The sequence below is a fragment of the Gordionus sp. m RMFG-2023 genome, chromosome 3 (genome assembly GCF_954871325.1).
Source record: "Gordionus sp. m RMFG-2023 chromosome 3, tfGorSpeb1-WG-v2, whole genome shotgun sequence".
Taxonomy (NCBI): Eukaryota; Metazoa; Nematomorpha; class Gordioida; order Chordodea; family Parachordodidae; genus Gordionus; species Gordionus sp. m RMFG-2023.
This window is the reverse complement of record NC_088777.1, coordinates 49,068,660-49,096,156: the sequence shown is the minus strand read 5'-3', so window position 1 is coordinate 49,096,156 and position 27,497 is coordinate 49,068,660. Positions and strand designations below refer to the sequence as shown.

Here is a 27,497-nt window from a genome sequence, read left to right as displayed (position 1 = left end):
TATTATATATGTCGTATTTGGGATATGGAATCATGTGAGATTCGGAATCCCAACGTTGGGATTCAAGATCTTGAATCCCCACGTTTTATTCGGGATCTTTTTGTTTAAATATTTTTATTAAAATATTTAAAAAATATTCCGAATCCCCATGAATAAAAAATAAAATAATATAATTACTTTTTCTTCTCTTTTTTACGGCTGGCACCACATAATTAAAAGGCCAAAATAAGGGATTTAAAAAGGGAATTTAAAAAAAAGTAAATAGTATAAAATTAAGGCATATAATGAATGAAAAGGGATGAGATTAAGACATTTTTGTTTTAGAAAATATTAAAAAATATATTATAAAAAATCCGAATTATTGCAACAATTATTCAATGCAATATGGCATTTCATTGAACATTTAAGCAGGGATCCAAACATTTATAACGGTTCAGTATATAAAAAATTATAATGGTTTATTTTTCTGGATGTAATATTGAGTTAGCCGTTCTAAAATATCAAATATGAATAAGGAAAAATACTATGTATCTTTAGGTTGAGACAAATAAGGTCAGACTCATTTAGAGATTGTTAAAACTTAATTATTTATAACAACGAACAAATTTTAAGTTGAGATTATCAAAATGTTTTTTTTTAAAAAAAGCTAAGGACCAATATATATTTTTATTTAGTTTTTATATTTTTTTTTTACATATTTTTATATAGTTTTAATATTTTAGTGTTTTATCATATTTTTAAAATAAAATTTTAAAAATTAAAACAAATAACAATGGCAATATTTAGAAGTTTTGGAAGCAGGAAAATTTATTTCCTTTTTTGAGAAAATTAGAGAGTAAAATTTTGTCAGCCCAGGCAAATTCTGTTTCTAGTGAAAGGCTATTTTTCTGTAGCCAATCGCCTATTAGAGGAAAGGCGTACACAATTGAAATAAAAAAAATAGACATTCTTCTTTTTCTAAGTAAAAATTTGGATTTATAATATGTATTTATTTTTTGTTATTATGGATTATGGAATTAAAGAAATAAATAAAATAAATTCAATAAAGTGAAAAAATTATAGCATTAAAGTTTTGAAATATTTAAAAACACCGTGAATTTTCGGGCGTGAAACAAAATATTGCCTTCGAGTATTTAATGATTTAAAGCATAAAAGTAATACAATATTAATTATCTCTAAAAAATAAAATTTTCTGGTGAAAATATAATTTAATTGTTTTTTTTTAAAAAAGATTCCGAATCCCCTTAAATATTTTTTTAAAAAAAATTTATTTTTGTTATAAATATCTGAACCAGGAGGTTCCAGCAACACAAATTTCTGTAGAAAGGGCTTTTTGTGTTATCGTCACTACGAACAAAAAGGAATCTATTTATACTTGAAAATATATAGCTTATATGTTCAAATAAATATTTAAAAATGAGTTATTTTGAATCTTATATATTTTTTTTATATATAATTCATAAATGCTTATAATAAAAATAAATTAAAAGATGGTGTTGCTTCAATAAAAAAAATTTCTAACCGTAATGAACCTTTATAATTAGCTGAACCGAACGGAACCTTTATATAAATTCCTTCTCAAGCACCGTAACCAAAACGTAACTATTATAATTTTTTATATACTGAACCGTAACCAAACTGAACCGTTATAAATAACGGTTCGGGTCCCTGCTTAAATGTTGCAATAATTCGGATTTTTTGTAAATATATTTTTTAAAACAAAAAAGCCTTAACCTCATCCCTTTTCATTCATTATATTTCTTAATTTTATACTATTTACTTTTTTTAAAAATTCTCTTATTAAATCCCTTATTTTGGTTTTTTAATTATATGGTGCCAGCCGCAAAAAAGAGCATGGGGATTCGGAATATTTTTTAAATATTTTTTTTAAAAATATTTTAAAAAAAAGATCCCGAATAAAACGTGGGGATTCAGATCTTGAATCCCACGATTCGAATCCACATGATTCCCCAATACGACATATATATTATTAAATAAATCAAAAGAAACTATATTCTAAACCCTGCCTCCTTTCGATTATTCAAACATTTGAATGTTGATGCATAATGCACTAACTAATAAAAATTTTAATACTGATATATTGCCTATCATTAATGTTAAGCCCGATTTGATCGATTTTTAAAAAGACCTGAATAATATTATGTAATCATGGAGATTTTATAGATGACAGATAGGTTTTTATTTTACCAAATCTCGAGGCTTACTTATTATTTTGCTAAAATCCTAATTTGGCCATTTTTAAGAAATCGAAAGGGGTCGGCTGAAAAGTGATTGATTTGACAATGACCCTACAAAGAAGTATTAAATAATACTAAGAATTAATACCTATTTTGTTGTTAATAAGCTAAGTTACAATCAGAAATTAATAAATAAAATATATCAGAGGGCTAGATCGTATTTTAATTTTTTTATATATACCACCGGGCTGGGCCTAAAATTATTTATAAAAAAATATCCGAACAGGGCCGGCCATATATATCAAATTAAATATTTAAAATCGCTTTTATTAGCTAAAAATCTATTATAAATATAATATATTTTAAAAAAATCCGGGCCGGGCTAGCCGTATATTGTAAATTAAATATTTGTAATACCTATTATTAGCTATAAAAATCTATTATAAATAGAACTGTATTTATATTGATATAAAATTTATAAAAATATTATTTAAAAATATCCTATATAAAAAAATATATGTATATTATTTTAAAAATAAAATAAATTAACCAATCACAAAAGAACAATAATATATCAAAAAAAAATAACATAAAAAACATTTAAAAAAATAACATTCAATATAAAAAGAAGTCCGAGTCAAAAAAACGACCCAAACTCTGGGTCGGGGTCGCGACGTTTGAACAACATAATAATGAGCCCCTCCAAAAAAATAGTAACCTAACTTAATATTCTAAATAATTAATATTAAGTATAAATTATTACCTTTTTTGAAAAATATAGCCAGGTTTATATATTGAATATATTTTCTATATTTTAATTAGGTTTAAAATAATAAAAAATTAGAGTAAAAAATAAAAAGATAGGTAAATTTAGCACTTAAATAAGATAAAATAGGCCATTATGAAGTAATAATTAAATCTTTATAAGCAAATATCGCAAAATTGACAGAGCTGTACCGTCATAAAAATTAAAATTTTTTTAATTTAGTTTTTATTTTTTTATATATTGAAAATAAATAAGTTATTATCCACTTTTAGCTTAAAAATATTTAAAAACTGGAGGAAAACAAAACAATTCTAGACCAACATTAAAATCCTAAAAACCCCGAAATATTTTATGTTTTTTTAAATATTAAAAAACATTACTGCCATCATAAGGAATAATTTCTTTTTAAATTTGAAAATTTAATTTAATGTAACTATATAAAAACAAAAATTTATTAAACTTGTAGCGGTAGTGGAACGATATATTTTTTCGCAATGATTGCATTTTTTGTGTGATTTATTTGGACTATAATTATAATTTGATTTAATATTGAAACTACTATTAATCGCAGAAGAATTTAAATCCTGTTCTATTAGTGAATCCGAAAAAGGCTCCAACTAAAATTATAAATATATTAAAATAAAGGTTATAATTGCATAAAATCGAAATAATATCATAAAGGTTTATGGTTATTGATTTACTTGATTTTCTCTATCATCTTGAGTTGACCTTGATGGCGTAGAACTTGAACTTTGTGACATCACACTAAGAAAAGTTTTATATAAAAATAATATTTAAGAAATGATTTAAATTGGACAACTTTTATTAATAAAATTTATGTTAATAATATTAAATTATAATTTTAAAAACAAAAAATGAATAAAATAAAAAAATTTAGATTTATACCCCTAAAAATAATAAAAAAAAATTTGGAAAGTTAAAAAAAATTTGGAAAGTTAAAAAAAATGATTATTAATCATATCCCTATCCCTAACAATGAAGAAAAGAAAAAATCTCAACAAATTTGCCGTCTAGCTGGCACCACTAAAAGTAAAATAAAATATCTTTTATAATTTTAGAATTTAAATAGTCACTTCACTTCCATATGGAATTTTTAAACTAATAAAACAATAAATTTTTTAAATAAGTATTTGCGATTCCGGATGCATTTTTCAATTAAAATATGAATTTTTTTAAATATAATTTAATAATTTAGGCGAGCTATATTTTTCATAAATGTAGTGTTAAGTCGAGTTTTTTTAAGTCATACTGTAATTCTGAGCGTTTTCCGTACCTTTGCATCATGGCTAAAGATTTTTTGTCGGAGCAATACATCCGTTGAGAGCGAGCGTGTCTTCTAAAGAGGGGTGGACACCGTAACAAAGAAAAGAAATCGCATGGCCTCCGAAACACTTAAACAGTGTTTATGTTTAAATTCATGGGTTATCAATATCATGAATAATAAATTTTATACATAATTTTTATATCTATATATATTGTTAAATTAAATTTTTTGTACATTAATAAATATATATAATTTAAATAAAAATATTTAAACTATAAATGTATCAAATATTTAAGATGTTTTGAGCTTAGTATTCTTATTTCAGGCTGTTGTTTTTTATGAATACTGGAGAATATTAGTGTTTTAATATTATTTGACTTTAAATTGATAACTAAAATAGTTTTTGATATTAAGATTTAGAATTTTGAACACTTGAGAAAAATTACACATTAAAATTGATACTGGGATTAACTTTGAACCATGTTATAAAGCGCTATACTTTTTTTCAGGCGTTAATTATTCACTATTTTATTAAGAAGAATATTATGAGAGCAATTTTTCTCATAGATTATATAAAGGTATAGATATCTATTATCGTAATTTCAGGATTAGTCAATATTTTTCTTGCTAAATAGGCTTAAAACGAGAGATTTTAAATAATAAATGCAATATAAAAATTATTAAGATATATTTATAATTAATTCTAAAATCTTAATCCTTTAAATTAATATTTAGAAATCTACACAATCTAGTTTCCAATATAATTTAAAATGTCACCGATAGAGATTGATATAAAAGATATTGGTGCAGATAATATATACAAAGTTATTTCTCTGTACAATGGTATGTAATTTCCTTCATGAGATATCGCATAAAATTTATTCTCGAAAAAAAAACAAGGTATAAATATCATTGTATGATGTGCCAAGTAACTTTTATCCTAACTAGTAACTTCAAAGATTTAAGAATTTTATTATAAATTAAAATTACAAGAAATATATTAGCATCTCATTTTATCACTTAAAAATATTATGTACCTTACTACTCGTATATATAATAACCATTTTTTGTCCCTTATCTATGATACATCCTCACTGATGTTTTAATTTAACATGTTTAGGATATATATTTTTAGCTATTTCCTTTAAAATAATTGAAAAAAGTTTAAAAATAACGATTATGACAATTGTCACCTATCTATGATACATCCTCACTGAATTTTTAATTTAACATGTTTAGAATATATATTTTTAGCTATTTCCTTTAAAAAAATTTGAAAAAGTTCAAAAATAACGATTATGACAATTGTCACCTATCTATGATACATCCTCACTGAATTTTTAATTTAACATGTTTAGAATATATATTTTTAGCTATTTCCTTTAAAAAAATTTGAAAAAGTTCAAAAATAACGATTATGACAATTGTCACCTATCTATGATACATCCTCACTGAATTTTTAATTTAACATGTTTAGAATATATATTTTTAGCTATTTCCTTTAAAAAAATTTGAAAAAGTTCAAAAATAGCGATTATGACAATTGTCACCTATATATGATACTTCCTCACTGAATTTTTAATTTAACATGTTTAGAATATATATTTTTAGCTATTTCCTTTAAAAAAATTTGAAAAAATTCAAAAATAGCGATTATGACAATTGTCACCTATATATGATACATCATCACTGAATTTTTAATTTAACATGTTTAGAATATATATTTTTAGCTATTTCCTTTAAAAAAATTTGAAAAAATTCAAAAATAGCGATTATGACAATTGTCACCTATATATGATACATCATCACTGAATTTTTAATTTAACATGTTTAGAATATATATTTTTAGCTATTTCCTTTAAAAAAATTTGAAAAAATTCAAAAATAGCGATTATGACAATTGTCACCTATCTATGATACATCCTAACTGAATTTTTAATTTAACATGTTTAGAATATATATTTTTAGCTATTTCCTTTAAAAAAATTTGAAAAAATTCAAAAATAGCGATTATGACAATTGTCACCTATATATGATACATCATCACTGAATTTTTAATTTAACATGTTTAGAATATATATTTTTAGCTATTTCCTTTAAAAAAATTTGAAAAAATTCAAAAATAGCGATTATGACAATTGTCACCTATCTATGATACATCATCACTGAATTTTTAATTTAATATGTTTAGAATATATATTTTTAGCTATTTACTTTAAAAAATTGAAAAAAGTTCAAAAATAACGATTATGACAATTGTCACCTATCTATGATACTTCCTCACTGAATTTTTAATTTAACATGTTTAGAATATATATTTTTAGCTATTTCCTTTAAAAAAATTTGAAAAAATTCAAAAATAGCGATTATGACAATTGTCACCTATATATGATACATCATCACTGAATTTTTAATTTAACATGTTTAGAATATATATTTTTAGCTATTTCCTTTAAAAAAATTTGAAAAAATTCAAAAATAGCGATTATGACAATTGTCACCTATCTATGATACATCCTAACTGAATTTTTAATTTAACATGTTTAGAATATATATTTTTAGATATTTCCTTTAAAAAAATTTGAAAAAGTTCAAAAATAGCGATTATGACAATTGTCACCTATATATGATACATCCTCACTGAATTTTTAATTTAACATGTTTAGAATATATATTTTTAGATATTTCCTTTAAAAAAATTTGAAAAAGTTCAAAAATAGCGATTATGACAATTGTCACCTATATATGATACATCCTCACTGAATTTTTAATTTAACATGTTTAGAATATATATTTTTAGCTATTTCCTTTAAAAAAATTGAAAAAAGTTCAAAAATAACGATTATGACAATTGTCACCTATCTATGATACATCCTCACTGAATTTTTAATTTAACATGTTTAGAATATATATTTTTAGTTATTTCCTTTAAAAAAATTTGAAAAAGTTCAAAAATAGCGATTATGACTATTGTCACCTATCTATGATACATCCTCACAAATTTTAAATTTAACATGTTTAGAATATATATTTTCATCTATTTCATTTAAAAAAGTTCAAAAATAACCATCATAACAAATGGCTCTTTTCTATGGTGCATCTTCACTTAAAAATTTTAAAAAATAACTATGATGAATAGTTAATCCAGAGCATTATAATTTAAAGAAGCTTTAAGTAACTTTCCCGCCTATAATATTAATATATACTAAATGTTATTTGACTTTTGGTCAAAAAAATGATCTAGATATTGGGTTAAGGGTGAAAAAAAGCAACCCTAACTTTAAGTCGTCTTTAAAAAGAAAGATCCATATTTTGAGTCGGATTGAATAAAACGACCCGATGTTTGAGTCTGAGTCAGAAAAACGACCCAAACTTTGAGTTGGAGTCGAAAAATACGACCCAAACTTCAAGTTTGAGTCGAAAAATACGACCCAAACTTCAAGTTTGAGTCGAAAAATATGACCCAAACTTCAAGTTTAAGTCGAAAAATACGACCCAAATTTCAAATTTGAGTCGAAAAATACGACCCAAATTTTGAGTCGGAGTCGTAAAAAACGACCCATATTTTGGGTCGAAGTCGTTTATTTCGGCTTGAACTCGGGTCGAAGTCGAAAAAAACGACCCAAACATTGAGTCGGAGTCGAATAAAACGACCCGAGCTTTGGGTCGGGGTCGCGACTCGCGGCGTTTTAACAACACTAGGCACAAGTTTGGACATCTATTTTCTAAATCTCGAGGCTAAGGCAACTTTTTATGGCGAAAATATTGAGTTTACCGTTTTTATAAATTGTCTCAAATCCAGTCGTTTAATAACATTACTTTCTATTACGGTGAGGTGGGTGTATGTAACAACCGCATCATGACTCCTACCTCCCATTTCTCTTTATTTGATTATAAATTTATATACCCCCCCCCCACCCCGTCTCTCATCCCTAATGTATATTTATTTATATTTAAAAATAAAAAAAAAATTTTTCCACATTTGTATAAATTTATTTAAAAAAATTTAATTGATGATAATAATAAAATTTAATTGAAAAATTATGGCTCCCTGATTCCTTTTAAATTATCTAAATTTTTATAACTTTTCAGTAGGAAATTGCATTAGAGTATCTCTCTAGAGAATCTGGGCGTCATTAATATAGTGAAGTTAGAGAGTTCTTTAATAATCAAAATTTAATAGTAGTTATAAAAATATGTCATTCCTTCAGGGTGTAAAACGATAGGTATTTAGCATTTTTATCATAAAGGCAAAAAATTTTTTAAAAACAATGTATACCTCATCTATTCACCTACAAAATGAAAAAAAAAATATAGCTCTCTATAATATATTAGCAGCTATGATTAATTATATGAAGTATGCTATTCTCACCATTTTATTTTATCCTAGGAAAAATAGGTTAATAAAACTAAACACAACTTTTAATTAAACAAAATGAGTAGCAAATTTTACATTTAATTATTTTTTTATTTTTTTTCCATAGCCTAATCAATATAATAAGGGAATAAAGATTATCAATATTGGCGCATTTTGATATTTCCCAATTTTGGCACATTGAAAAATATTCTTCGATGCAATTAAACTGATGATCTAAGATTGGGTCTAACAAAAATATCAGGAGGCTAGGACAGAATATGTAGCCTGAACAAAAAATGGTTCCCAGGTTCTATTTCCGGTTGTTAGATTTTTCCAGGCAGGATTCTATATTCTGGTTCTGGTGTGGTCATTATCAACGGAATAGATATAATATTGGCTAAAATATTGTATTTGAAAAATTTTCGCGCCTCCTTTTGGATTGCTTGCAACTAATATATCTATACATGTATAAACCCCATGCAAACTCCTTTCCTTCCTTGATTAAAATTTATCCCATCTCGCCTTTTGCATCATCTAATTGAGTCCTTCAGGTTCCAGGTAAAGTACCCTTCTTTATTGAAACACTTACCCAATTGACTTTTTTTATAAAAATAATTTAATCTCAATTTGACGGACATAAGGAGGATCTCCTCAAATTCAACACCAACCCAGTGGTAGAGAAAACCCTAGATGTGCTAGTTTCCCCGTGGAAAGATTCGGAAGCTGGATTTCCTTTTCCCTCCAAAAATCTTAAAGAATATTCATAGGTGTGTGAAGTTTTCTGAGAAGAATATGTTATTCATGTTCTAAATCACTTATAGTAAAATCATAATTTGTGCTTTGATATTTCTTCTTGGTATATTTACTAATCTACTAAGTTTAATATGTTTCATGACAATTTCCAAAAATGTGCAATTTTGCTCTATTATATATTTCGACGTAATTTTAATTTTTGAAAATCTTGTGTCTAAAGGAGAAGTCAATCTTTAGATATATTTTTAAAATAAAAATTAAACTAAATAATTTTAATTATTTGTGTTTTTTTTTATATTTTCCTTAATAATTTCCGCGCAATTATAGTAATTAATTTACCAGAGTATCTTAATATATTTAATAATTATACCAATATTACCTTGTTATTCATTAAATATAACAACTAATCTGCCGTTAGGTCTCTGGGTAGAAAGAGTTTAAAGTGGTTAAAAATGTCTTTACAGATAAAAGCATGGTATAAAACTTTTGAGAATGTTTTATTATTATTATAAAATCTAAAAATTATTATTTTAATTGTATATTTGTATATATATATCTTGTCGCCTGAGAATTAAGTTATTTTATCTCCATTTTTAAGAATATATTAATCTATTTACATGGGAAAAAAAAATCTTATATCTTTAACTTACAAAATTAATTATAGTCCGAATTAGATAATATCTCCCTATTTCTTCTTTTTGTTAAAATTATACCATTCCATTTATAAAAAAAAATTATCAATCCATCCAGCATATCATTTTTAAAAACGCTTTCAGGTATTACGTAAAGTGTTGTTAAACTACCTAAACTATAAAACAGCGTAGCCATGTTTTTGTTCAAAAATATTCGAATCAATCTTCAAGAAGAGACTCAACCTTAGAGACTTAATTCAATTTTTTAGGCTAAAAGCTTTTACTAAGCCACAATAGAGATGATAAAAGTTAGGTAATTACGTAAATAGGATTAAGAGTTATTTTAACCTGATATTACTGATCCAAAAAGCAAAAAATTAAAAAGAATATTTTTTTTTTTTCATTATTTTAAAGAAAAATAAATATAACATTAATTTTTATCCATTCCATTTTAATATTATATTTAAATTTTACAAATAAAATATTTTAGTCTTTTGGTCTTGTTTACATTAATAATATATTCAATAATATTTTTGGATTTAATTTAAAGATAAGTTGTTTGTAGATCTTCTTTTTTTTTTTAAAAAAATTAAAATTAAATTTGGTGATTATTCTATCTCTTAGGAAAACATTTCTAATATTCAAAATATAGATAAGGAATTTTAAAAATTGCTCTCAAGTTGAAAAAGCAGAGATAGAATAATATAGGCGAGGATATGTCATATCAGCTTTTGGCTCACTTCGAAATTTAAATTTTAATAATGGAATCCTGAATTAAGCATTTTACAGACCCTATGTAAGTATAATATAATGTGATTAAACGGCTAGATTTTTAAACACGTGCTAACCCAATATTTTAGCCATAAATATTATATAAGCTTGGAGATTTTGTTTATAGATGGCAGAACATTGTTGGATATCTATTAACGAAATCTCGAGGTTTGCTTAATATTTTCTATATTGGACTAGCCGTTTTTAAAAATCGAGCCGTTTAACAACACTTGCATAATAAAAATTGTATCAGTTTGTATCTGTATCAATTTTCAGACAAAGTATCTGTATCTGTCTCCATTTGAAAATTATATTCTAACTATTTTACTTCTGAAAAGTAATGCCAAGTTTACTTGTAGGCCCTTTTGCGAAAATAGAGAATTCAACTATTTTTTAAATTTCGAAATCCCATTCAAAGTTTATGATAATGCTTTCCCAAATTTTTTTAAAAACATTATTAATTAGATTAATATGAACTCCAGGTATTCTTTAGTGTATTTAAAATACTATGCCATTCTGGTTGGGGCACCTTAATTTTAACGTTCTCATTTGAATGACATTATTATTATCATCATTAGAATCCCCAATTTGAAACCGGGTATCAGGGTATAAATCAATGCTATCGATCAATTAGTAAGAATAGAAATGTATGTATATTAATTTTAACGCTGGGGTAATTTTTATAAGGGTTTATGGCACGATCAAAAATATCGGCAGTTAGTTAACGGTCAGCCGGCGAACATATCTACCTCTAGTAATTATCATCCAATCCCCCCCCCCTTTACCCCCAACAAGATTGAAATTTAATATATATTTTTATTTTAAAAAAAATTTGTTTTTATGAAAGAAATTGAATGTATTTAATCTTTGGTGAGAAGAAAACAACAACATGTCGCTTAAAAATGGATTCTACGAAATTTGCGGAAAACAGTTAATACTACTCTTAAATTATAATAATTCATTTCCATTATAAAAACACTTTTAATGATCAATTTTTAATATTAATTTTATTTATAATTTTCGTTTTTATTGTCCAAATAAAAATTAATCGAAAAATTTTTGCGATTATTTTGTGGGAAAAAAACTTAATGACATTGTTTTCTAAGTGAGATTATGAGTTCCCTTCTAACTTTATAAGAGGTGAGCAAATCAAAATCGATCTATTTCGAGGCGATTTAATGTAATCTAATTCAAGTATCATTAATGAACAGTTTGGGAATTTGGTACCAATTTGTTAAAATATTGTGAGGAGAAAAATACATTTTTCAATAAATCAAATTTAAAAGCTATAGGAAAGGATAGGAATACCTTAAAGTGTGTTTTATAATTAAATCATTATAAAAAGGAGGTAAGCATGTTTTTAATATATATTGACGGGTTAATATTTGAATGTTCTATGTACACTTTGTCAAAATAGATCTTTTTTTTCAATAAATTTATTGGTGTGATAGTAAAAATTTTTTATAAAAAGATTGAGATTTATATTAAAAAAATTCTTATCTATCACTAGGTAATAAGAAACTGATGTAGCTAGAGAGAAATTATACTAATTGCTTTTGTCTAAGGTTAATCTACCTTCCCTTTACAATAAATTTATACTATCTCTAACCTAACCCCTTTAAATCCCTATCCCCTTCCCCCTTTAAAAAATTGGAAGGATTGATATTTATTTTTGATAACTAGAAAAGAAATTTTAATAGAATTAAGCTATAATGAGTATCCAATTTTGTCTTTATTCCAAATATTGTATTTCTTTTTGAAGCTGGAATTAATGATAGAAGTGATTGATCACTAATTGTAGCATTGGCACTTACAGAATATTGCGAAAATGATGGGATTGATTTAGAATAATTGGATAAGAAAGGATTATCAAAACATGGATGATAAATTCATCAAATATATTGAGTTTTAAATAATAGTGATTTTCTTATAATTGCTATTGGTAATATTTGATAATAAAATATCAATATTGAGCATTTTAATATTAAAAAAAATTTATATTAATTGTAATTGGTAAAGATTCATAAATGATTTGTGAGTTGTAAAAAAAAGAGTTTCATATGATTAAAAATTTTGAAAATACTTTGAACATCTTCTATATATAACTTAATCATCTTAGTTATAATTGTTTGCGTAAAAATAACGCATGGCAGCTCTGTAGATATAATTAGTTTACTACATTCATAAAAATATAATAATTTTAATAAATAATTAATTATTTTTATATTTTTCATAAATATCTAAAATATTCCACCTTTAAAATCATTAAAAACTAGGGTAAACCAGAACCTCCTTTATTTTAAATTTAGGGTTTAGGGTTCAAGAATTTTTTTTTAGTATTAAACTTTTATTTATACTATTTGAAACAACCTAATATATTTTATTTATTTTTAATATTAAAATATTTTATATGGTTGTCGCGAACGGAACACACTATGAAATACAAATCATTGAAACTGTCACTGTGAAACACAAAGAAAAGAACTGAAACTAAACTAAGAATTATTTTTCAGTGGATATTAATATATAACTGTCGTTGCAAAAATTTTATTTATTAGCTTCAATATATTTTAAAAAATAAAATATATTTTGCGAAAAAAACATCAAAATTAATAACTTTTAAAAATTAAAATCAATATGAATATAATTTTCTTATTTTTCATTTATAAAAAAATCTATGATTTTCTGATGATTGGACATAATATTCACATCAAATTAATTTTAAAAAAGAATATAATTTATTTTTCACTCAAAATATATAATGAAATTCGATCTATAATAAAATTTGTAACTAATATAATGTCATTCACAATTAGAATTAGTGTAGTTCAAAAAAGAAAAACAAGAGAAGAGAATCCTTCAAAACATTAAACATAATAATCAATTAACCCGAAAAATAAAAATTACAAAATCAGTGGTATTCATTTTTACTATATTTTAGAAGTAATTTGTTTTATGTAAAAATTTTAAATTTTATTTATAACAACACGTGTATTTATTGTTGTGTGTTGGATTATTAAATTAAAAGTAAGGCCATAAAAAGTAACAAAATCACATAGATAAATTACCATTATTAAATGAGTGTTATAATATACTGTCAAAGTTTAGATTTTGACTAAGCTGCAAATGCCTATATGAATTACAAATTCCAAGATAACTGCAAATGCTTAGGTAAAAATGTTTTTTATACCCTATTAATTGAGTTGAGATTCATTAATACACGGGATAAATCTTATTATATAAGTATATTTAAAAAAAAATAATATATAAAATATAAAATTAAAAAATATTCAATCCGCAAGTTGGCGTTTATTGTTTAATTTTTTTTTATCATTCTAGAATAATTTGATTTTGATATTTCTAAAAGTATTTTAATATTCCTTAAAATATGTCATTCGTTATAATCATATAAATATAAATAGTTAGAAAGTAATAAAAAAAACATTCATTCATTTACATTTTTTTTACGGGTAATGATACATAACGCTGAATATCATTGATTTATTTATCTGTTCTATTAAAATCTTAGATTTTATAATCAATAGCTTAAGTAGGCCAAAAATTATTAAAAAAATATCAATTTTTTTTAGGTTAGGCATTAGTATTTAAATAGAGTTAATTCCTGAATTCCAAATTCCATGACAAAACAAAAAAAAAATATTTCTCAAACAGATCCCCTCAGAATTTTCTAAAATTTTTACAAGAGTTTGTATATATTATAACTAAGAAAAAAATTTATCCTCCTACTCCAAACAGCGACTGAGATATGAGTCTCTAAATGTAAAAATAAATGGGGCACCATGGGCAAAATGCTTTCTTTAATTTTAAATGTCTTTTGGATATAATTAAAATAACATATATTATATATCAATTTTTACAAGTTATATAATTTTATTTACAAACGAATTAAAAAATATGGAAATGTTTTAAATTAAATCTGCACAACACTGTCTGATCAATATTAAAATATTTATTTTAAATTTTTTTTAAAATACTACCCTTAGTAAAAATTTCAGGGATAAATAGTAATATTGTCTATGTGAATTTCGAGATTGCCAGCTCTGCCTGATGTTTCAATCTCTTATACGGATTTCTCTGAGATTTATATATTAAAAGTCTCATCCCTGGAGTAAAATAAGGACACCTCTACCCACGATGTAGACGGTCACAAAGTTTTTAAAAATTTTGGGAGAAAAAGCAAATTTTTGTGAAATGTAAAAAAATTTTTTGTGAAACTCGAATATGTCAAGTTGATTTTAAATAACATATTTAATAATTTAGATATCAGAATAATTCAGTTTTTCTTTTCCATTTTAACAAACTATGGCCAAGACAATATTTTTAAACAATATACATTAATATAAAACATCATAAAATTTATTGGAAATGTTTGCAAATACTTGGTTTTACTATTATTCATATTATTTAAATTAAAAAAAATTTTGATATAATATAACCACCAGGAGAAAGGTCAGGCGTGGGCAGGCAACCCCTTTACTGCAGATCTCTAATACCGACTAAAGTGGAGAATGGAGGGGATTTTAAGTGTTTTTTTTTAAATCCTAGATTTTTATTTTCAAATATAATAAGGAGTATGTAATTTTTATTATTATTTTCGCTCAATAAATTGAGCACGTCGATATCTTTAATACATATTTCATCATGATGGGGGTGTAGTTCTCTGACCGCTATTCAAATATGGGAAATCTTGATATAATATTATAGGCCATTTTATTTATCAAAACATCCTTGATTTACAATTTAGCCATTTTGAAAAAATAAAATATGAAGATTTTTTTAGCAGATTTCACTTAAATTTTCTTTCTAAGATACCTAGGAATCAAATTGCTGGTGCTCATTTTTTTTAAAAATAGAGTGTCATTTAATAAAATAGATTATGTGGCAGTATTTATCATATCGTAAATCTTTATCACATTCTCGTTTAGTACCAAAATGGCAATGGTAAATTTCCTAGTAATATGAAGTAAAAATATTACACATTTCAAAAGCAAGTCTAATTTTATATATATATAAATCAAATCATATCCAAGAATTTATTGCTAAGAGGAAACTATTATTCCCCTAATAAGCTAAATGATAAGAAAAGTTTTACCACTTCAAATATACTCACTGATTACGAGATTTTTCAATATTTGTAATATTTTTAACATATAAAATTATTAATTTTGGTATTATTGTCCGTCTTCCTTCATGTATGACAAGGTGTATCTTTTATTTTATTCTATATATTACAACTTATGAAAATGAATCTGAAACATTTAGTAAAAAATCATAATGATTTTAAAATTAATTTCAAGTTGAATTTGTTTTCAGTATGGTGTAAAAACAATAGAGAATTGAGCATATGATATATGAAGACTATAATAATCATTTAATAAATAAAAAATCTAAACAAAGGATATTATATGCTTAGTTCCTTCTACCCTAACTCATAGGTGAACCTATACTTATCTGCTCCGTTAGCCTTAAGATCTCACCTATTATTATGGGGACACGGCGGCTGGCTACCATCATTAACCTTCTCTTATACGTAATCGCTATTACCATTTCAGGATAAATTTATGATTGGGCTTCTAGGGAACATTTAAAATAAGATGCGAGTATGTTATGTTAGTTTCGTAGTTGTGTGATAACATGGAAAAGAAATATGTAGATTAGAATCTGGGAGAAGGTTTAAATAAGAAATTTGATAGGATTGTCCATTTAACTAATGGACCACATATTGAGTGACAAAAAAAGTATGTAGGAATTGGGGATTGAGGGTACCCCAAAAAATCCTTCATTTTAGTATTACTGATATAGGATAGGATTATTATTATTATAAATGGTAAAGTTTTGGGGTAATGGAAGAAGATAAACCCACTTCCAAATCAAATTTATACAAACAAAATTAACCAATTTGGATTCATCAACACCTGGTGTATCCCAAAAATTGATTGACAAAGTCATTATGAACTTTATAATGTTACAGTTCAACCATTATCCTTGGTGGATAATGATTCTTTTATAAAGATGATAAACACTTTTTCTCCACGGACCAAGATATTTTGCCGGCAGATATTGATGGCAAAAATTTTGGAGAGCTTTAAGGAAATGAAAGAATCTTTGATATTAAATCTATCAGATGTCTCCTACGTCTGTACAACGGCAGATTGCTGGACTCACAATAGAAGGTAAAAATGTTTATTTTCTGATTTATAATATGTCATATTTTTAGAGCTTATTTAGGAGTAACTGCACATTGGATTGATCCTAAAAATCTTAAACGAAAATCTGTAGCGTTAGCTCTAAAGAGAATAATTGGCTGTCAGACTTATGACATTCTAGCCAATATTATTGCAGAAATCCATAGGTCTTACAAAATTCAAAATAAGGTTTGTTAGATGATTACGGATAATGGGTCTAATTTCCTGAGGCCTTCAGGTTTTAAATTTATTATATTTTAGAATATTTGGGGAAGATAATAATAATAACAATACTAGTAATATTCCTGACAAAAATATTGAAGATGGAGAACAAGAAGAGGATGATGAAATGGAGTTTGAGATAATTGATGTTCATGACATCCTTGGTTTTAAATTATTTTATATTTAATTTTTCACCAATATAAAATAAAATTTATAATATTTAGGATCTTCAATAAAGTCTTCTATGTTATCTAGCCATCATCGTTGTTCCTGCCACTACCTAAATTTAGTTGCGACAATGGTTAAGAAGCATTATTAAATGAGGATTTTAAAAGAGTATCAAGATCTACATTTTCTTAATGCCAAGCTCTTTGGAATAAACAAAATAAGTCATCAAAGACGTCTGATATTTTCAAAAAAAAATTAGGACGTTATTTATTGACACCAAACACTACAAGATGGAAAAGTGTTTACAATGCTATGAAACTTTTAGCATTGTTTCTAGATGAAAAAAAAATGCAAATAAATTATATATTGCCTCAAATGGGTATAAAGTATTTTAATGTGGAGGAGCATACTTTTACTAAAGAATATACTGAAGTATTTTTAATTATAATATTATATTATATTTAACCATTTTAATTTTTTAGGTTATGCAATATGTTGCTGCCTCACTTAAAATCTTAGAAGGGCAAGATAATATGAGCATGGGATATTATCCCACACTGAGTATATTAATTACCAAGCTTAAAAGAATCAATAATCTAAAATTTTGCCAACCACTGGTAGAGTCTATGCTAAAAGGCATTGAGAAAAGGTCAAAACTTTATTTTTATTTACTATTATACAATTATATAAAATGAATGATTTATTGCTTGATTAGCCATAATTTAAATTGGCTTAATTTACAACACAATCTATAATATTAATATATAGTAATTATTAATTAATATAAAATTCAAAATTAATATTTTATTAATTACCTTGTGTATAATAATTATATTTTTAAAATTTTTATTTACCATAATTTATTGCTATTTTAATATTTTTTTTATAAATGAATCTAAATCTCAGATAAATTTAAATTTTAAAATTAAAATGGTATTCTCCTTTTTTTTATAATAAATACAATCGCTTTATATAAATTAGATTTCCAGATCTGTATGATGATGATAATGTAATAGCTGCTATCGTTCATCCTAGTTTCAAGTTAAATTGGCCATACATTAATTTGACTGAATCTAAAGGGCAACTTGATAGGCTGATGGTAACGTTAAAAAATGGCATGCCTAACCACGATGCTATAGCAAGATCGAAACCGCAGCCTTCCATAGACGATTTTTTTGAAATAAATAATAATAATAATAATATTATTGAACCTCTAGATGCTTTTTTTAAATCTAAAAATACTAATTTAAATATGATAATTTTTTTCATATAAAAAGTTTGTTTATTAAATTTAATACTGCGTTGCCCTCAAGTGTTAGTGCTGAACGATTATTTAGTATGGCAAAGCTTATACTTTCTGATCGTCGCTCTAGACTTGGGGATGACAGTACCGAAATTTTATTATTATTAAAGTGCAATAATAAATAAATTATATATATATATGTAACAAATTATAGTCATGTTTTTATATCAATATTTTATTTGTGGAAATAAAGTTACGTAAAAAAAAATATTTAAAAAAAAATCAAAGTAGCGTAAAAAGTAGCTAATAGCGCGCTACTCATTTGAAAACGATAGCGGTAGCGATAGCGCGCTATTTTTAAAAGTAGCGTTTAACAATACTGATGGCATATACATGCTAGCGTTTCGTCATCTTTGAATGCACTTATAAGATTTGCTCCGTTATCACTCACAATTATACATTAATTTAAGTAATTTTATACTTCTGCATATTCTCCTAAAATTGAATTGACTACAATTTTAATTTAGACGTTTTTTTCATCTATTGCCCTTGTGGCCGAAACAAATGTTTTAATTAAAATCCTTAATGATAATATGTCCTATAATGGTTAAATTTTTATAGTCATCCGTCCAAATGATTATGGAACGGTAATTATTTTGATCATGCGTTTAATTTTAAATTTTATTTTATGTTATATTTTTGGACCTATAGTATTCATGAGAGTTTTCCGGTTCACAACTTTTATATTTTGTTATCCATATGTAACACCAACATTTATCTCTCGGCCTAGCTTGTAAAATCCTGCACTTTCTGTTGCATTTAAAGATTGAAGATCTTTACAAATAAAATATAACTGACTTTTTTGTAAATAATTTAAGCAAAATTTAGCATAAAGTCTCGCGATAAAAAACACCTAAACATAAAAAGAAAATAGAACAAACGAAATAATACAGGATGTTGTTTATAAAATGCGGAAGATTTTTAGTTTTCATAAATTATTCTTTTTTAAAAAAGAACTAAATTAAACAAGAAAATATATAATATTATTATAAAATTGCAAATTTATAATTATAAAATTACAAATTTATATTTATTAAAAACAATTTTAAAAATTAAAATTTCCATGATTCACGGGAAAATTATGTTCATGCCCGATCACGCCCGCGGAAAATTTTGGGAAAACCCTTCACGCCTTGAATTTAAAATTTATTCACACTCACGCAGTGACCCACTGTGACACGATGGGTCGCGCCTAATTTCACGGCCCGCGTCCCCTCTACTTTCTAATTTATATTTTAACAAAAATGCATCCGAGAATTCTGATGCGTCATACATAAAAAATTTTTATCTAACAATTCATAGTTATGTAACATCTCTCTCTTAAATTAGTAAATTGAAGGGATAAATCTCCCAATACAAAGATTCATAAATTGAAATATTGGATATAAAATTTTGTAGATATACATATTGTACTATATCTTTTTTTAAAAATCTACTTTCTTATTCATTATATATATATATATATAGAAAAAATTGTATAAAAGAAATCATCATTATCCATTCTTTTTTTTAAAAAATGCATACCATCAGAAGATGCAGTAGAGGCCAATTTCATTTTTTTATATAGAAAAATTATCTACCTTTTACATAATAATAAATATTTCATTTTATATTTTAAGATATTTTATCATCATAATAATATATGTAAGAGAATGCGTTTTAACCAGGTATTAGAAGGAGTTCAAATTGATCTAGGTATTTCTTTTATCTTAGTTAATGATTTATAATTATATAATCATTAATTCCTATATGTTGAATTTTTATCCCTTGGTTCTATAGCTTCCATAAGCACATATAAGTTGTCTGGTAAATTATAAATCAGCTTTCTAGTGTCTATTATATCACAATTTAAGAAAAATTCTTCTATTTTATTTATTGATTTTTTTTTAAATATTATTTTGATCCTAATTTTGGTAACTCATTCCAATATATTTATAAAATTATTACAAATCTAAATATCTATTTTAAAACGTTAGCATACATATATTTTTTATACGACACATGTTTATTATCTCTACATGATTTTAGAAATCAATAAACGGTATCTTTCAGAATCTTTAATCTAGTTTGACCATATTACTTTCCATTTGGTGTATCAACTCCACTGACCATATAATTATGCCCATAGTCATTACCAAGTCTTTTTGTTACCATAGTATCTAAAATTTTGGTTTTTTTATCGGGCCGGGCCTAACTTTGCAGATCTCTAATATTCACTAATATATTGATCTTATATGGAAAAAAAAGAATGATTATAACAATCATTCCATCTTGAGATGCGAAAAATTTATCGACGTATAACATATAAGATTCATTTCATCATATATTTTTTTAAAGCGAAAGTCTTATATTAAATTATTTGTTGTTCTTTAAAAAAATGTTTTTAAATAAGAATCTATACTATTTCTTCCTATTCTGTATTCTTTTGAAAGTCAAGTATGAATTCTTACTTTTTTATTTTTGTTTTATGCCACATCGCCGAAATAATGTTATGGGGGCTAAAATTTTGGTTTTTACAACCGATTTTAAAAAACTTTTATATATGTTAGAGTCAATGTGTTTTCTTTCAATCAATATAATATTTTTTTTAACTTTAAATCATTTTCCAGAAAATCTATTCTATCATGTACGAAATAACCTGCCCTAAAATTATCACACAATTTCGCCAAGAACTTTAGAATTTAATATAATTTATATTAGTTTTTCCAATAGAATTTTTATAAAAGTTATATATATGACTTTAAGGGTTAACGGTAAAATTATCTACAATTTATTAGATAGGAAGGTATTCTAAACATGCTTAGAATACATTTCCCGTAAAATATGATTTCTTAAACTTAAAAAAAAAACGCTCAAAAAGGGATTTAAACTTAAAAAATAAACATGACGCTAACATATATAATTTACAAAAATGTGTATAATAAATGTTACGAAATTATAAAATATGATTATACTATTTTTTTTAGAGTGAATGCATTATCCTGTCCATGTCAATCAAGATCGATTAAATGCAATTTCGACCCTCCCACAGATTGCGAAGGAGGTCTCGTCACAGATGCTTGCGGTTGCTGCAAAGTTTGCGCAAAAGTAGGAAAATTATAAAATATATATATAAAAGTGCGCACTTTGGTATAAAACAAGTTTGCCTTACAACTTTTTTCGTATAAACTTTTAATTAATATTTAAACACGACATTCCCCCCCAAAAAATTTAATAATATTGAAATACAATATTATCATTATTTGAGAATTTTTTTTAAAAATCTTATATAACCGCAAATGTATGCCGTCATGTTAGGAATACCTAACGTATGAATTTCGGATAAATTTTCCACGAAATTTTATCAATATAATTCAATTTTCAATATATTTTATATAAATACTAAAATGACTCAAAGGTTTAAAGTAAAATCGTTTACAATTAATAGATTTAAAGTTGTAAAAATAACACATTGCCGGAAAAAACACATTGATGCTAACATATATATTGTACTTATATAGGTTTTGTATAATTAATTTTAAATAAAAAAAACAATACTAAACAAATATAATGTTAAAATAGATTAATATAAAAAATAAGTAATATAATAATAAATAATATAATAATAATGATTAAATTATATTTTAATATTAATTATAATAATATGTCAATTTAAAAAATAATCACATTTGTTAGTATATCTTTTAAGGATAAATAATAATATGTTTAAATAATATAAATAAATATATAGTAAATTAATATAATAAATTGAGCATATGATTTAAAAGAATTATGAGTTATCATAGTTTGCCCTTCAGTTTTTCTTCTTCCATCTGAATATTCCTCTCTTGTTCTTAATTGCTTTTCTCATCGCCGATTCTGTGATTAGGGTTTGGTTCTTTTGTTGAATTTCTCTTGTTCTTAATTGCTTTTCTCATCGCCGATTCTGCTGTGATTAGGGGGTATCAGTCATTGAGAATATGAAGCTGAGGTAATTGGATTTTATTATATTGAGGGCTAATCTTTGGCGTAGGTAGTAACCCTCGTTGGGATCTTCGGTCCTAGTAGAGATCCGTTTCCCTAGCTTTTTAAAGAAGGCCAGGGCATGAGAGCCGAACGACGTTAGAGTCGTGGCGATTAGTGGAAGGAATGTGTAATTGGCCGAGGGCGATGGCGAACACTTAGCTAGTTTATTCGTCTCGGCGTCTACTAGACCATATCTATTTATATTGGAAGGGGCAAGGGGATCGATGCATGAGAAATCCCAGGTTAGGAATTCCCCCCTCTTCCAAGGGATCATGGTAGAGCCATCGTGACGCTTACCATCAGAATTGTAGAGTCCAGTAGGTTCGAGGGTTGATGGGATACCGGCAGATTTTAGGGCCCTGGCAATAGTATCATTGCATTTTGAATGTCTAATGAATCTGCCTCTACAGCGCTTGCAGTGTAAAGAGTGACGGCCTTTGGAGTTGACCGGCGTTTGACAAAGGATGCAGTGATAGGGTATTACTATATCACAATTAAGTCTTAGACCGTGGGCGTGACGTAGCTCATCATTGCTTAGGAGCTGGTCAAGGTTTCGCGATGGAAAAGCTTCGAGAAATTTATATCCGTTGTCTGCGGAAATGGAGAAGAGTAGAGAATGGTCCTCGGGTTGGCTCCTCGATTTAAGGTATGCAACGGAGTTGCCAACTAGAGGCTTATTTCAGTCCTTCTGCAGTGCCGATGAGGGAGGATCGACAAAGAGATTTCCATAGATCAATTGCCTGGGGAAGTAAAGGGTCGGGATGTTTTGTGAGTGTATGATGGGCTCGCAGGACAGGCGAGAGGATATGAACGCACTAACAGAGAGTAGGGAAGGCGATCGTATGCCAATGCCGCCGGATTTGGTTGGCAAGGTAGCTTGTAGCCAAGATAGGTCTCCGAATTTGAGATTGAGTATATCCTCTGTGAGGTGTTTAATCTCTAGCTCGTATGCAGCGAGGTTGACATCGTATTGGAAGATACGTGACGATCGAAGTGTATATAGAATTTTTGGGATTAGGAGGTAGTTCATTAATAGAAAGAACGCTTGGTGGGATGGGAGGCGAGATAGTGTACTGCGCATAAGGGATATCTCTAGTAGAGTGTCGGCGAAGAACTTGACAAAGGACTCGTCTTTACCCACTGGAGATCCGAGATGTGTTAAGAAGTTCAATGGTGTATGATTGAACACAGGATCATAGTTAAGGTCGATGATTCCAAGAGGACAATATTCGCTCTTGTCTTGATTGATTCGCAGTCTCAAACTGCTCTCGCTGGATTTTATTATTTCGACCGCCTTCATAACCTCGCTGGGTGAGCCGCCTAGTATACCATCGTCGATATACCAGCTATGAAGGTTTAGTTTACATTGGTCATTTATGCGTTGTATTAAGCTATTAATGCCCAGACAGAATAAAAAGCAGAGGGTCACCTTGTTGTATTCCACTACTAGAAGGAATCAATCTATCCCCAAATTGAAGATGCGATGGACTAACATAACAATCGAAGATGAATTGTGAGTATTCTGGGTAAAGGGTAAGGATGGGATTAAGAAACGCTGTATGTTTTAGAGAGTTAAAAGCGTTTAAAAAATCTATCTTAATTAGGATATCGTCACTGGGGTCTCATCCCCCTTTTACGTTGACTCCTAATTGATTAGGGCACAGGTGATTGGATACTGTGAACAATATTCTGCTCACTACTAGCTTTGAGGTTAATCGGCGCCAAGTGGTTCCAATAGCGATAGGGCGAATATCTTTATTAGGTTTAAGGAGGGCGATGAGTTTAGCTCCATAAAGGAGTGGAATAATGGCGGGTGGTAAGCCCCCAGCAAGCATACGGTTGATGAGTTGAGTAATTTTTTCCAAAACGTCGCATTGTTGTGTGATATAGGTGCGGTTAGATCATGTAGGAATATTGGGCGAAAGTATAAATATTTAAAATAGTGTTTATTTTAATAATAAATAAAATTATTAGCAACTACTACAGTATCAATATAATTTTTTGCTGAACATTTCCATATATTTGTAACAAGTTTATTAAAAAAATTGTTTAACTTGCTAAAAAAGAAATGTCAAAAAAAAAATGAAATACCTCTTTACTCTCAACCCTTCCCTCTCAATTACTATAAATTATCTATCCCAAAACAATCTAAAAATACTCCAAGTTACCATGGCTTCAAAGTCCAATTTATTCAAACATCATAACAATTAATATATATTAATGTGAATACATCATCAATAGCTAAAATCTTCACAATCTTAGTCCCTTCTTTGTTCTTATCCAGCTGGCATCCCGTGTTCTTTTTTCTCCCAACTTTCCCCAAGGAAAATTCCCCTTTTCTCACAGAAAATGACTTACATTATATTTATTATATTAAATTTATTTCTATTTTTTTCAACAGCTACAACACTTGCTATACTTTATTTTATTTAAAAATGTTGGTATGTTATTTTATAAGAAAGGTGTTACAAATATATGGAAATGTTTTGCAATTGTTTCTAATGTAATTAAGTACCCAATTAATCTAAACTATAAAACCAATAAATGTATTAATTAAATTAATCAAATTACAACTTTTTTTACAAAAATAAAACTGTTATAACAATTTGCATTCCTTTAATATCGTTTAATATTTGAATATCAAAATAAAAATTTGTATCTTTAACTATAAAAATAATCAAAACTCTACTGAATATTAAGATATTTTTTTTCCAATTCAAACATCCAATACATATTTAAATTTTCCTTTTATCACTACTTTAAACAATAACCATACACACTGTATATTATTATTGAAAGAAGAAAATGTGGATTTAAAAAATGTGAAGACGATCATAGAAAGAATGCAAATCTAAAGGAAGGGTGTAATTCATTTCATATAAATGTATAAATCAAATTATCAGACTCTAAATAGGTTTAAAGTAGCAATTCATTTATATTAGTTTATATATATATTACATTATTGTATCATTTAAATTCAGGTAGAAGGAGAGATATGTGGAGGACCTTATATGCTCCGTGGAAAATGTGGGAAAGGATTGATGTGTGTGTTAGACGATTACGAGAAACAGTATTCAAATGGAACCTGTATAAGATCCTCTCTTAAGGTTATAAAATAAAACTATAACTTTAACAATTTTTTTTTCTTCTCGATTTAATGATCATAATATGTCTAAATGGTTATTGTTGTATTATAATAAATACTTATTATATAAAAATAATTAATAAAAAAATAATGTTAAAGAGAAATTTATTATATTTTGTAAAAATCGGCGTTTATGATTATTATAATTATTATTTTTATGTTGTAAAATTCAAAACAGGAATAAAATATTTAGTTTGCAGAATTCTTGGGCCTTGTTACATTTCTTAGAGTTTAGGGCCTTCTTACAATTCTTACAGTTTGGTGCCGTTTATTTTTTTATTCAACCAACGGAGAATTTTCTGGGGAAGAGTGGACGCAGTGTACCAATAAAATATACAATCACGGGGGAAAATAAAAAATTCATAATAATAAGAGGTAAAATATTTTTATTTGAATGTATTTTAAAAAAAAAGTATTAATAAAAAAGTGAGAAAAGCTATAATTATATTGAAGTCAGGAATTTGTCACAATGTTATTTAATATTAGATTTAAGTCTAAAATTAGGTATTTATATTTGGTATAAAAGAAAAATTTTTAATAGAGAGGCAAATAAAATAAGATTGTTAAAACAAATGGATAGAGAAAAAAATAAAATATGATAAATGGAAAAGTTATATAATGAAATATGTTTGATGAATATGTGAAATAAATAGTAAACAGATATCTTTAGAGATACTGAAAAAAGAAAATTTTAAATTAATGATAATAAACCAGAGATCATTTGAGATTCTGAAAAAGAAAATGATGATATTGATATAGAAAATAGAAAAGAGAGTGAAATTGATAAAATGAGAGAAGAATGGGAAAATGAAAGAAAGGAGAAAGAAGAATTGGAAAGAAAAATTGGATAAAATTAAATATAAAAAAAAGAAAAGGAAATATTAAGAGTAGAAATGACGGAGATGAAATAAAAGAAAAAAATTGGAGGAGAATAAAGAAAGAGAATGAACGAAATTATGAAAATAATTTCGGGGAAAATAGGGATAAAATGGAATATAGCAGGAATCAGATAGAACTGGTCAAAATAAAACGTGTTATAATTGTGGAAAATATGGACATATAAGTAGAGAATGTAATGAAGGAATAAATAAAAAATGTTACCTGTAGTTTGCAAAAGATGTGAAAACCGTGGACATAATGCTGAGGAATGTTACGTTCCGGCATACAAGTTATTAAATGAAAAACAAAAAAATACAGATGAGTGTGAAAGTAGTGGAAAGTTTGGGCATAATCAGGATAAATGTTATAAAAATCAACAGGGAAATTCCAAAGCATTTCCATTTCCAGCGGTGGAGTATCGAAAAAATGAAGGGAATAATATTTATGAAAAAAGAAATGTAGAAGATATAACGTGTTTTAAATGTCGTAATATTGGTCATTACGCGAAAGATTGTACATCAGGATGACCATATGATAGTGAAATAAAAACATTTGAAGGAGTTACATCAAAAAATGAGTTGGATCTATTGAAAGAAAATATATATAAAAATAAGATAAATGATCATAATGAAATAGAAAGAAAAAATGAAGCAGATGTAAATAACACTTATGGGATTTATAAAAATATGTTGGAAAATGAAACACTAAAGTATATACATATTAGTATTTTCAAGTTGGAAGATAATAAAAATTTTAATCAATGTGCAAGAGTAAAAGTAAATGTAGGGAAAAAAGAGATTTTGATGT

General features: G+C 26.2%; 1 protein-coding gene across 1 annotated transcript; it reads left to right on the top strand.

Annotated features, from left to right (window-relative positions):
- The first annotated feature begins 26,905 nt into the window (after positions 1-26,905).
- LOC135927073 (DNA-binding protein HEXBP-like) lies at positions 26,906-27,217 on the top strand. Its single transcript, XM_065463010.1, has one exon. The coding sequence runs from the start codon at positions 26,906-26,908 to the stop codon at positions 27,215-27,217; it is 312 nt and encodes a 103-aa protein (XP_065319082.1).
- Positions 27,218-27,497: the final 280 nt, after the last annotated feature.